We start from the raw sequence: 12896 nt of genomic DNA, 5'->3' as shown, positions 1-12896 counted from the left end.
GTTCTCTCCACTGCACTTCTAGCGCTTTTAACAATACAGATTGTGTCAAAGCAGCTCTACATTATTAAATAGGAAAACAGTGTTTTAATAATGCAAAAGGACAATAGTAAACACTCAATCTTCATTTAAGGGCAGTTAAGCATTGAATTCAGTAATGTCATCATCAACTTCAGTTCAAATGGTATCTGTGCAATCAAGTTGACGATATCCCTGGAAAATAAGTGTCCCCAACTAAGCAAGCCAGAGGCGACAGTGGCAAGTAGGGCTGCACGATAAATCTCATTGTCATGCATCTTGTCAGTAAAGCTGGTTCTGTGATTAGTAGTAAATCTCCATCACGTGCTTTCAGATGGAGCGGCTTCTGTATGTGCTGTATAAAGAAAGGTGACAGTATGTCACTTGTCTTTGGTGTCTAAGGCATCTCTTTGCAGTTGTGTGGGTGCCTGGCTGGTTGCAAAGTCATTCTGGGTGGTTTCCAGGGCATTAATGGGTTGCCTGTCTGGTTGCAAAGGCTACAACCGTGACTATAATTCATGGTATAACAAAGTGTGCTTACCATCTGACAATGTTCTTACAATATGCAAGAAACACAGGAGCAGCCCTCTGATCTCATACTGCCCCAAACGGCCAGCGGTGGGTGCATTGCTCATAGTGGACCTGCGCCTCTGTAACTGAGCAGAAATGGGAAAAAATATATAAAAATGATGCATGATTTGTGTGATGCAAAATAAGGTAACCTGCAATGTTGGGGAAATGTAATGAAAAAGTTATTATTATTATTATTTTTTACATTTGATTAATGCATTGCTTGTTAAATCTATACGATAAAAACTTTTTAAAATAGTTTTTCTTAATGCACGTCACTATTTAATATTTAATTGAATAACTGACAAACAACTGCAAATTTGTCCCTTCCACATTGAAAAATATATATTAAGTATATTAAGACACGTATATACTGTAAGAGTTAGTAAAAAAAAAAAAGTAAATTATATTTTACAATTTGTGGTCAACAAACAAATGGTGCATGAGAAAAACAACAAAATGTATTATATTGTATACATTCTAGTAAGTTAATTACATCATTTAATATATTATACACTACTAAGCAAATGTTTGGGGTTGGCGAGATGTTTTAATGCTCACCAAAGCTGCATTTATTTGATCAAAAATACAGTAAAAACATTGATATTTTTAAAAATTTATACACATTTAAAATAACTGTTTTCATTCATATAATTTAAAATCTGCTTTAATCCTGTGATAGCGAAGCTGAATTTTCATCATCATTACTCAAGGCTTCAGGGTCACATGATCCTTCAGAAATCATTTTGATTTGCTGATTTGGCACTTGAGAAACATTTCTTATTATCATCACTGATGAAAACTGGTGTAACCATTAATATTTTAGTGGAAACAGTGCTATATTTATTTTTTCGAGATCAAGTTCAAAAGAACCGCATTTATTTGAAACGGAAATCTTCTGTAACATTCTAAATGTCTTTATTGTCTCTTTAATGCATTCTTGGTAAATACACATATTACTTTTTGAACAGTAGTGTATATATAAAGCGTGAGGACAAGAATTCTACTGTGTTGTAAACACTAACCATGCAATATAATTAATTATTTTGTATTATATTGAGTAACACAACATTGTAACATGTTATTTTAAACGTAACGTTCCCCACACTGGCCACCTGTAGAGAAATCACAGCGGTCTCTGTTTCACCTCATTGATGTCTGGAGTGCCAGGATCTCCATACATAGAGCCTCTGGACTCCCCTTTCCTAACGTGTCCATTCTGGGTGATGACACCAGCTGTGAAACACACAAACACAGACAAATGTACACATACTGTACTGTGTGTGTGTGTTACTTATAATGACCGTTGGCACAAAAAACTTTGATACTCACTAGGTTCCTTATCAACAATTGTGCTGCTTCTGCGGCTATCCACTGACAAATCATCCCGGTACTAAAGGAGATGGGAAAACAGGAAGTGCTTATCCGACTGCCGATCAAGAAATTGCAAGGTTAACATTTGCACTAGGACATGGCGTTTAAATGTAGCACTCTTATGTCTCGAGTTACAACAGAGCAAAAGTAAACCGAATCAGCAAATACTAAAACCATGTACACACACCCACAATCAACACATAATGCTGGTAAAAAAGCCAAATAACTCATCCATCTGTAAATTCGAAGACAGCATGTTTAGGTTTTTTGGGGGACTGATTTAGATCATACTCCAAATTGTGTACAACTAATAATTACATTATGCAAAATATCCATTTCAAAAGGTTTCAGATGGACATTTGAGAGTCGAATTAGAGTTGTTTTCCACTCCACAGTCTGTTTCTGTTAAGATAACAATGAAATATTGACAAAGCCTGTTAATATTTTCCTAAATGCCTCTGATTTGTCTTACCTTTTTTGGACTTACATTTGAGAAGTTTCAATGGAGTTTTTGATTAAACAATATGCCTTTCATAAAATATTGATTGCACAAAACAGATGAAGACTGAGTCATTGCAGATAATGGATAAGAGAGAAATGCATGTTTACCATGAGGCCGAGGCCATTTCTGCAGAGTTGCCCCGGGCTGTTCATCTGACTCAGGTTCTGATAGAGCAGCTCAAAGATTGGCAGGTACAGCAGACAGATGCGGGCCTGCTGATTCTGTCATCAGATCAAAGAAAAATGAATGCTTCTGAAACACCGTAGCAGAAAGAACGGTCGCTAGCCATCAACTGCATCCAAAGAAAGACTTAAGTGTTTGTTTTACTGTGCATATTTCATTTTTGCTTCCATGATTTTAATAATGCATAAACAAACAGAAAAAAAAATGCTACAATACACAATAATTCAAGCAATAATATTGTTATATTACACAAAAATATACAAAAATTGATGTGGTCATAGCTATTTGGTTGACAAATCAAAATAAGTCTCTATCACCGTCATTACTGTTAACCATAAAAAACTATTAAACTCAAATAAAGCTTGAATAAAGCAAAATATAAATATTAGAATTAAATGGTAAAATGTTGCTTGGAAATTACCTTGAGACATTAACCACATTTAAGCTGAATTTACTAAATAATATACTGAATATAATACACTCAATATTCGGTAACACTTTATAATAACTGCATGCTATTAATCATTAGTTAAGCATTAGGAAACAGTTAATTCATCATTTATAAAGCATTAATAGACATTTATAAGCAGTTTATAAGTACAGATATAAATGCTTTATACCTGATTTAAAAGCATATCTATAATGTATTTAATAATTGTTTTTTCATACTTTATTAATGATCAATTTATCATTTCTAAAGTATAGCATTATTTACACACCAGTTATTAATGAGTTGTCAATGGTTCATAAGATCACTTAGAAATTGTAAGTAAATGTTACAGAATATTCTACATCCAAAAATGAGAAAACAAATCTGAATAATAATAATAATAATGTCAAAAAAAAAAAAAAAACTCATTTAAAATAAGGGTATACAAATAATACTAAAATTAACACTTTTCTTTATGATATACTTAAATTATAAGGCACATTTTTCAATTAAAGGAATAGCATTTGGAACGATGTGATAATGTCATAGAACTATAATAAAATCCCTCACCTTGGCTTTATCAAGCGCCACTTAAACAGAAAAAGCCTTCTAAGACTTCTAGGAAATATTCTTGGAATGACCTATCCTATGATTTTAGCAAATGAACAGCATTTTTGTCCTTTTTGTCATGTTGTTTATACAGTTAAGCATATTTCACACAGAATCTGCTAAAAACTAAACTCCTTCAGCTTCTGATGTAAACTGATGTTTTCTGGAAATGATCCCAAGATTATCCCAGAGGCTGAGGCACCGGTGACTCACAATGTTGTTTAGAGCAAACAGATCCTAGTGGCTTCTCAAGAAATGCGATTGGAGCAGGAGCTCGATAGCCATGTCTGTGCCAACGATCTGGAACTTAGATCTGGACTCATTGAGCCTGGCATTTGCATAACAGACAGATGTCTGTTCTTGGATAAGAGCAAACACAATGTGCAGCAGTTATTTACTATGGTGACAACGGCACGGCCATAACTGGAGGATTTCTTTGCATTGTTGTCGGCCACCCTATTTGATAAAAGATAAAATGCAAAACCACAAATTTCAATAACATCGACCTGCTTATGCATTGGGGTCATCTCAACCTACTGCATCCCTGTGCAAGATGTACAGAAAAGTTTAACTACAATTATTTGTGGTGCGAAGTTTCAATTAATATATTACAACATTTACTTGAATTCAATCTGGTATTTCATTTATTACCGTGGGATATTAATGCACCAAAAAAATTTTTTTGCATGTTGGATCTGCCAGACAAAACCAGCTAATTTGTTTATGTACGGGTTAAAGGTACACTACACCTGACAATATTTCATCATGTTTTCACCCTCGTGCCACACAAGACAACCCGGTTTCCGGTCTTCTGAAGCAAAACAGTAGGCGTTTGTGAAAAAACTCTTTAAACTTTTAAAACCCTAAACCATTGCTTTTGGCCAGGTGTCATATAAGTTAACGCTTGACATAAACGTCCCACTTGAAACTTTCACAAAACGTCATGTCATCAGTGTTTCAGCATCCCTTCTCGCGAGTCACACAGTTTGTTTATTAACATTTCTGTCACACGCTTGAGGCATTCGGCCAATCACAATGCGCTGGACAGTTGGCCAATCAGAGCACACCTCGCTTTTTCAGAACAATAAGCCTTGTAGAAATTAGCATGTTTCAGAAAGCGGGGCATAGAGGAGAAACAATAATGTACAGTATGTGGAAATAACGTGTTTTTTTAACCTTAAACCGCATAAACACATTGCATTACACCAAATACACCAAATAATGTTCTTTTTAGAAACATTATATGACCCCTTTAAAATATCTGCCACCTCACTTCCTTTCTGAGCATTTGGCAATGGTGGAAGCCATTTAAAGGAGAGTTGAGGTCTAGACAGCAGTGATGGCCATGACATTTGCATTTGGGCATTTGTTATGCGGACTATGTGCGTGCATCAAGTGCATGTTACCACTCTCTATTTAACATGAGGAGATATATTGTTTGTGCACATTGTTGGTTGAGGAATTTTAGCCTTTATATCGATGGAAACTGTTTGTTGTATGTTTTTAACATCGAGTCATTCGATGTTGTTGAAATCTTGGTAATTTCTGATGATTGTTTAATAAGATTAATTTGTGGTTACATGAGCAGCGATATAATTGTGTTTGATCATTTAGATTTGTAACTGATGACAATGTTGTTGTCGTCCCTTCTTTATAGTAACCACACTTTGATCCACATGTTGAGCCATCGATAAAGTGATTAATGGAACTTAGTTTTACCCAGCTTCCATAAAACTTCGAACAACTCATTGAGACCAACATCAGAAATATGTAAAGTGACACATGCAAAACAGCAATCTGTCTTCTGTGAACAAAGGTTAATGACAACTGTCTATTTAGCAGCAGGGACAGAAATTGTCCTGTCCTTTCTGAAACAATGCATATGTTTGTATAACTATGTCATTTACCTTAAAAGCATTGTATCTGTCATCCATGGCATGTTTGATCACGAGGTTCTTGAGTGCGGCGACAGCCAGCTGTCTGATCTCGGGGCAGCCCTGGAGTCCTTCAGCAACCTCTCGCAGAAGCAGACCCACCAGGAAATGGTTTTTGCAGTAATCCTCAGTCAGGCTGTACTCCAAACTCTGATCTGAAACACATTATTTCAGGGTCAGTGGCGTTCCGTACTAGTAATATGTCTAGTAATATGTCATTTTTGCATTTACAGTGTTATGCATATGTTTTTGCAATCGGTGTGGCCTTTTATTAAAAGTAACAAGCAACACTTTCATTTCATGCATCCTAAAGACGCAGTACTTTTAAAGATGCATATATGCAAATGGTGCTTAACATACAGGTGTAACAGGTAAGGCTCCTGTGTTGAGTCACTGACATTTGTGATAGTGAAAGGCATTCAAATGAAAAGACTAGTGTCTAGATGGCTGGCTACTTTCAAATGCTTTCTGAAAGCAGACTTCACTGCATTCCAGACATCAAACAGAAGATAAAGAGTGACAGAAAAACCTTGAAAGCATGTAGTATTATTATTATTATTGAAAATAGATCATGCAATTATAAATAGCCTTTGACAACAATACAGTAATCCTGATGACAAGTTTTTATCCACGGCCGACAAGTAGTTATTCACGAACAATGGGAAATTCTGTCCGTTTTTACTCACCCTCATGTTGCTTTAGGCATGCATGATGTTATTTAATCCTTGAAATGCAAAAGGAGAGTATCTGAAGAATCTTCTCAAAGTGAAAACTGGCTCAGTGAGCAAACGATTTATTTTAAGCTAGACTAAATAAATCAGAGTTTAATTGATGATGATTCATGATGAGACATGATTCAGCCTCAGCGTAGAGGAAGGTTTGAAGTATTTTCCTCACACAGAGATGTGGTTTGGCTTCATAATATACACTGCCATTTTTTTTATTTTTTTTAAAGTGAAGTGACATTCAGCCAAGTATGGTGACCCATACTCAGAATTTGTGCTCTGCATTTAACCCATCCGAAATGCACACACACAGAGCAGTGAACACACACACACACACTGTGAGCACACACCCGGAGCAGTGGGCATCCATTTATGCTGCGGCGCCCGGGGAGCAGTTGGGGGTTCGATGCCTTGCTCAAGGGAACCTAAGTCGTGGTATTGAAGGTGGAGAGAGAAATGTTCATGCACTACCCCCCACCTACAATTCCGTCCGGCCCGAGACTAGAACCCACAACCCTTCGATTGGGAGCCCAACCCTCTAACCATTAGGCCACGACTTCCCCTGTCCCTTGGAGCAGATATCAGCATATTAGAAAGATTTCCGAAGGATAATGTGACACTAAAGACTGGAGTACTGATGCTGAAAATGCTGTTTTGTCATTAAAATGAATGAATTACAATATTTAAAAATATTACTGTGATCAAATAAGTGCAACAGGGCAGAAGAGACTTCTTCTGAATCCTTAAACTTTTGAATGGCAGTATTTGTCATCTGAACTACGTCTACAATGTTTTCTGTCACGTTTGGAGCTTAGGTCACTGTGAACACTCAATGAATGGAAAATGCTACTGAAATACTGAAAAACAATATATTTAGTTTTGGCAAAACGTGAAGGTGAGTAAATGATGAAAACTATTTTTGGCTGAACAATAACTTTTGAATTCACTGTGATCTGAACAGAAAACAGAAGAGACACATTTCCCCACATTTTTCTATACAACAACAGTAATAAAAATCAGATTATAACAAATGCACACAAGATGTTTCCGCACTCGTTCTCTAAGTGTAGTATATTACATAGATAAAAAGAGCAAGTGAGGACAGGACAAGACGGACAAATATAGGATACGCTTCATTACAGCAACAAACGTCTCAGGTAGTGTAAAAACACTGCCCTTTTCATTTCTGTTTTGTAAAATCATATAAAAAATCCTCTGACAATACACATTTACTCATTGAATTTCATCAGAGCATAGCAAATGTGTTATGCTTGGTGACAGAAAAAGCAAAGGCGTCAACCTGAAGTGTCAAATGCAGTTAGACAGCGATTGATGAGTGATGCAGGAGCAAAGCAAGGCAATTAGTGAGGTTATCAGGATGATTATCTGACGACTGGAAGTGCGTTTGGGTCGGCATCACCTACCTACGACACCGAAACACTCCGCCGCATACGAAATAAAATCTGAAATAATGAATAAAGGAAGCAATCATGCAGGATTGCCATTTTCAGTGGTGGGAGTGAAGCTGTGAGGGTGTGTGGCTGTGTGCAATTTAAAGTTAATGTTTTCTAATCATATGTGACCCTGGAGCACAAAACCAGTCTTAAGTCTCTGGAGTATATTTTTAGACATTTTGATTTTATGCCAAAAATCATTAGGATATTGAGTTAAGATCATGTTCCATGAAGATATTTAGTAAATTTCCTACTGTAAATATATCAAGACTTAATTTTTGATTAGTAATATGCATTGCTGAGAACTAAAAGGACAACTTTAAAGGCGATTTTGAATTGCAGATTTTCAAATAGTTGTATCTCGGCCAAATATTGTCATATCCTAACAAGCCATACATCAATGGAAAGCTATTTGTTCAGCTTTCAGTTGATTAAATAACTTACTTATTCACACTTAGTTAAACTTAAGACTGGTTTTGTGGTCCATGGTCACATATTTCACACTATCACTGTTTTTCCTGCAATTTGATCAAATAAGTGAACTTTTTTTGTTGTTTTTAACTCCTTTTATATAAATATATGTTTGCATCTTTGTGTGAATATGTATATTAGTTTCACAAACTACAGGAAAATCACAGTGAATATTATATTTTTCCATGTTTTCCATGTCTTCCATGTCTTTTGACTACATAAAAGCCAAATGCAGTGATTTATCTCCGATTGATCAATGATAAGCATCAGCAGTGAAAATCATATCTTTTGCGGTTCAGGCCATTAGAAACTAGGCATGAAGAAAAAACAGCTACCTGCAACATTTCTTCCATTGAAAATGAGCCACTAAAACGTCATCTTAGCCAAAATAAATTAACATAGAAACCAGTGAAAAAATATTTACCATTTTTGCAGTATTTTGATTTAATAAATACAGCCCGGTGAGATTTCAAAACCATTAAAAACCATACTGATGCCAAACTGCAGAAAGTAGTGTACATACTGTGCACAGTATTCATCATTTACAGTGCACACATGTGTTTTATGTTAGTAAGCTTATCCCGGGCCTTAATGAAAAGACTGAGAAGTAATTTTATCTGAACTTCATTTGAACTGTGTTAAAGAGGAGACACTCAACACTGACTCACTGAACATTTCAGTTAAAAAGAGTCTGTTTTTTATTCTTTTCTAAAACTCATGACAGCCATTAAATTAATTATACCTGAACTTGTCAAATCCAGTGTTTAGGGTGATTCATGCCTAAATTATATGTTAAGCTTGACCGTCATCACGCCCCATTTCGTGACACTTAAATCCTTGTATAGCTAGGTTTTCAGGTTCACGTTACATGGCGTAAGGAATGGTGCTGTTGTGGTGAAGTTGTTAGACTGGGTTGGAGGGGAGGATGAGGGCAAGAAGAGCCATGGAAAGATAGGTGGGGGGTGGAGAGACCTACCCTGGACTCGCTGCAACTTGGTTCGGCCGAATGCCATGGGCAGGTTTAGAGGAATGTAGTGCTCATGGTTGCAAACCGTCATGAGGAAATCAAACTTCATCTCTGTAAGCACCTGTAAACATTGCAAAAAAAAAGTGATAAGTGAGATAAAACAGATTTACTGCAAAAGCATATCTGTACAAGTTCTGACAAGCTACGTTCATGTTTTAATTCATGTCCAAGTTCAGCAACAGAGACAGCAACTCTTGTTATTAAGGAACTGTTACAGTGATTACAAATTAGGAAGTATAATATTAAAACTGTTATTGCCGATAACCAATATCAAATGCCCATAATAAAATATTTTGTTTAATTGTAATGTATTATTTCAAATTCTACAAGTGAATTTAGGCATTACAACACTGCAATGTAAAGCATTAATTAAATGTAACAATTTTACAAAATGTAATTTATCTAAATGTCAGCTAAGGTAATCTAAATGTAATCACAGGTGGAAATAAAAATGCACAATTAAACATCCAATATAAATTTATACTGAAAAAAATAATAAAAATCGAATTATATGCTTCTATTTATATCGTGCATGCCTGACATTTTTTTAGATTATCAACAATCATTTTTACAGTGCATAATGAATATTCATCATTTGCTTCTGTTTTCCCAGCTTTGCAGTCTAGACAGGAGATCAGAGTGGTAAAAAAAAAAAAAAAAAACTCGTAAAAGGCTGAGAAAAGAGCTTTCAGCAAATGATCAAGCATCATTATGGACTGGGATTGCATTACATCCTACAACATCTCAACAGACCTGGGAATTACGCAAGGATCCTATTTGTGGACTTCAGTTTGGCCTTTAATACCATCATGCCTGACCTTTTCTCAGACAAACTCTTACAGCTCTCCATGCCCACCTCCATCTGTCAGTGGATCACCAGCTTCCTGACAGACAAGCAGCAGCTAGTGAGGCTATGCAAACTCACATCCAGGACTATCACCATCAGCACTGGCGACCCTCAGGGATCTGTGCTCTGCCCACTGCTCTTCTCTCTCTACACGAATGACTGCACTTCAGAGGACACCTCTGTCAAGCTCCTGAAGTTCGCAGATGACACTACAGTCTTTCGCCTCATAAAGGAGCCGTCGGCGAGAGTGAGAGCTATGATAGCTATGATTGGATGTTCAGTTTAGTGAACGATTCAGTGCAGAGAATTAAAGCAAAAGTGATGAAAACAGACTGAAGACAGAAGGCTGTTTAAATGTTACATGATCTTTCCCAATCATTCTAATATGCGAATATTTTCATAACAACATGAGCCGCTTAAAATGATTAAAGTTATTTACGTTACTGCTGATATTCAAAATGGTAAGCAACTTTAAGCCCTATGATAGTGGACTTCAGGAGGAACCCCAGTGCTCTCCCCCCACTCACCATCATGAACAGCACTGTGACTGCAGTGGAGTCATTCAGGTTCCTGGGCACCACCATCTCTCAGGATATGAGGTGGGACATATGGCGCTTTTCCACTGCATGCTACGGTACAGTTCACTTTTGGGGTGTTTTCCACTGGGTGCAGTACCTCGTACTTTTTTAGTACCACCTCGGTTGAGGTTCCAAGTGAACGTGTAAACTCTACTGATCACTGATTGGCAGGATCACTACCTTACCTACACTACCACTACGTTCACTCCCTGCATCACTGAAATTGTGACACAAACACAACAGAACCGCTAGATTTAAATCAGTAGAGCCAGCGAAGGATTGAACACAACTGTTTTGAACGAGCGCACCTTTTTAACAACCCTAAAATGGCTGTTTCTTTGTCTGTTGAGAAAGTAGAGATGTTCCTTTCATTGACAGCAAAGGAGCGGATCCAGTCATAGCAGTAGTGGCGGCGCAACAATAACGACTTCTGAATAATCCCGCCCACTCTAAAGTGATACTAACTGCAGTGAAAATGCAAACCGAGTCGAGCCGTACCGTATCATACTGAGCCATCCCGAGCCGAGTCGTATAATAGACTCCACTGCAAAAAAAAAAAGCCCCAGTAGAGCTTGTACTTCCTTCGCTGGCTGAGTAAAATCAACCTGCCACACAGGTGCTGCTGAAACAGTTCTGGTCTGCCATCATTGAGTCTGTCCTGTGTTCATCCATAACTGTCTGGTTAGGTTCTGGTTTACCAAATCTGACATCAAGAGACTACAATGGACAGTCAGGACTGCTGAAAGGATAATTGGTTCCCCTCTGACCAGCCTCCAAGATCTTTACATCTCCAGAGTGAGGAAAATGGCTAAAAAAAAAAAATCACCTTGGACTCCTCACACCCAGACCAATGTCTCTTCCACCTGTTCCCTTCTGGTCGGCGCTACAGAGCACTGACCACCAGAACAGCCAGGCACAAAAACAGTTTTTCCAAACTGTTAACAATTAATCATCATAATTATACACTGTCCATAACATTAATATAGTTATCTGACATATTTATATTAAAATGCACACTTTGTAAATAACATATCTGCACACTAATGATATACATTTATCTAAACAATAGTTTTTTTTCCTATACTTCTATTTCTGTATATATAGTACATTATTTAGGCTTTCTTTTTTTATCAGTGTTATATTACATCCCTACTGTGTTATTATTATATCTTTGTGCTTTCGTCTACACTGGAAGCTCCTGTCGTCAAGTCAAATTCCTTTTGTGTGTAAACAAACTTGGAAATAAAGCTCTTGTCATTCTGATTCGGATTCTAGACAGGCTATGGCACATTGAATTTGCAAGTCAAAATGAGTCATACATGATCTTATGAGATGATATCCCACAATAAAACTCTTGCGATATCAACAGCACAGAAGAAGAGCGCAGAGAAGCTTTTCCACAAAAAAACCTACATGTCACACTCATTATCTGGATGTCTGTTATGAAAGACCACACAGAGAAGAAGATCTCTGAAGAATCAAAACCTAAAGAAAGGAATTTCTTCATACCAATTTTTTCAAGAAAGAGAAATTAAAAACACTGAAATCATTGTTATACTGTTCAGATTTGACATGTTTTAGTATGAGAACAAAGAAAAGTCATTGTACTTTATAGCAGAATTGAACTGGAAACATCTAAAACTCTCTAATGTTTCCTTGAAGACCACCGTGTTGAAATAAGAAAAAGTATACCAATTAATATCAATAACCTACTGATTAACTGTAAGTTGTATTGCTTTGAGCATGTAATGCATGTTGAACTGTTGCCTACCTTTGGATCTTTCAGGCCGAAGCCACACATGTAATCATTTATCAAGCTGAAAGCAAATCCTCGGTTCATGAACGTAAGGCAGCGCTGTGCAGGAGGAGAGTTGCAATCACAACAATGTAATGCCACACAATGAGTTTATGTGAAAAAAAAAACAATAATCAAGAGTGAAGTGCAATTAAACTTATAGTAGACATATTATATATGAACAATCAAATCTGTTTGACAGTGAGGAGAAAGAGGAGCAGGTTAAAGTTTGCTTCAATATCTTCAACGTAGGCCAGACATGTAGACACGAATTAAGCTTGACCGAATGACAGATACAGTAGTGACTACAAAAACATTTTCATCATAACACACTCTTCTGGTGACCAAGCCCAAATGTTGAAACACTTCAAATAATAGCTAT

The 12896-nt window shown here is 36.7% G+C and overlaps 1 protein-coding gene across 3 annotated transcripts in view; it reads right to left on the bottom strand.

Moving 5' to 3' along the window:
* The window catches only part of dock11 (dedicator of cytokinesis 11), a 67511-nt gene that overhangs the window by 28087 nt on the left and 26528 nt on the right, over positions 1-12896 (bottom strand). For 2 of the 3 annotated variants that reach the window (XM_052561021.1, XM_052561023.1), the window contains exons 29-36: positions 12491-12574; positions 9244-9355; positions 7767-7805; positions 5591-5772; positions 2569-2682; positions 1918-1978; positions 1733-1821; positions 557-671 (exon numbers count right to left, since the gene is read on the bottom strand). In XM_052561021.1, the coding sequence (XP_052416981.1) occupies positions 557-671; positions 1733-1821; positions 1918-1978; positions 2569-2682; positions 5591-5772; positions 7767-7805; positions 9244-9355; positions 12491-12574 (796 nt within the window). The remainder of the gene's footprint in view (positions 1-556; positions 672-1732; positions 1822-1917; positions 1979-2568; positions 2683-5590; positions 5773-7766; positions 7806-9243; positions 9356-12490; positions 12575-12896) is intronic. The other variant, XM_052561022.1, reaches the window with a different exon arrangement.

The sequence above is a fragment of the Carassius gibelio genome, chromosome B7 (genome assembly GCF_023724105.1).
Source record: "Carassius gibelio isolate Cgi1373 ecotype wild population from Czech Republic chromosome B7, carGib1.2-hapl.c, whole genome shotgun sequence".
Classification (NCBI taxonomy): Eukaryota; Metazoa; Chordata; class Actinopteri; order Cypriniformes; family Cyprinidae; genus Carassius; species Carassius gibelio.
This window is presented reverse-complemented; position numbering and strand designations above follow the sequence as displayed.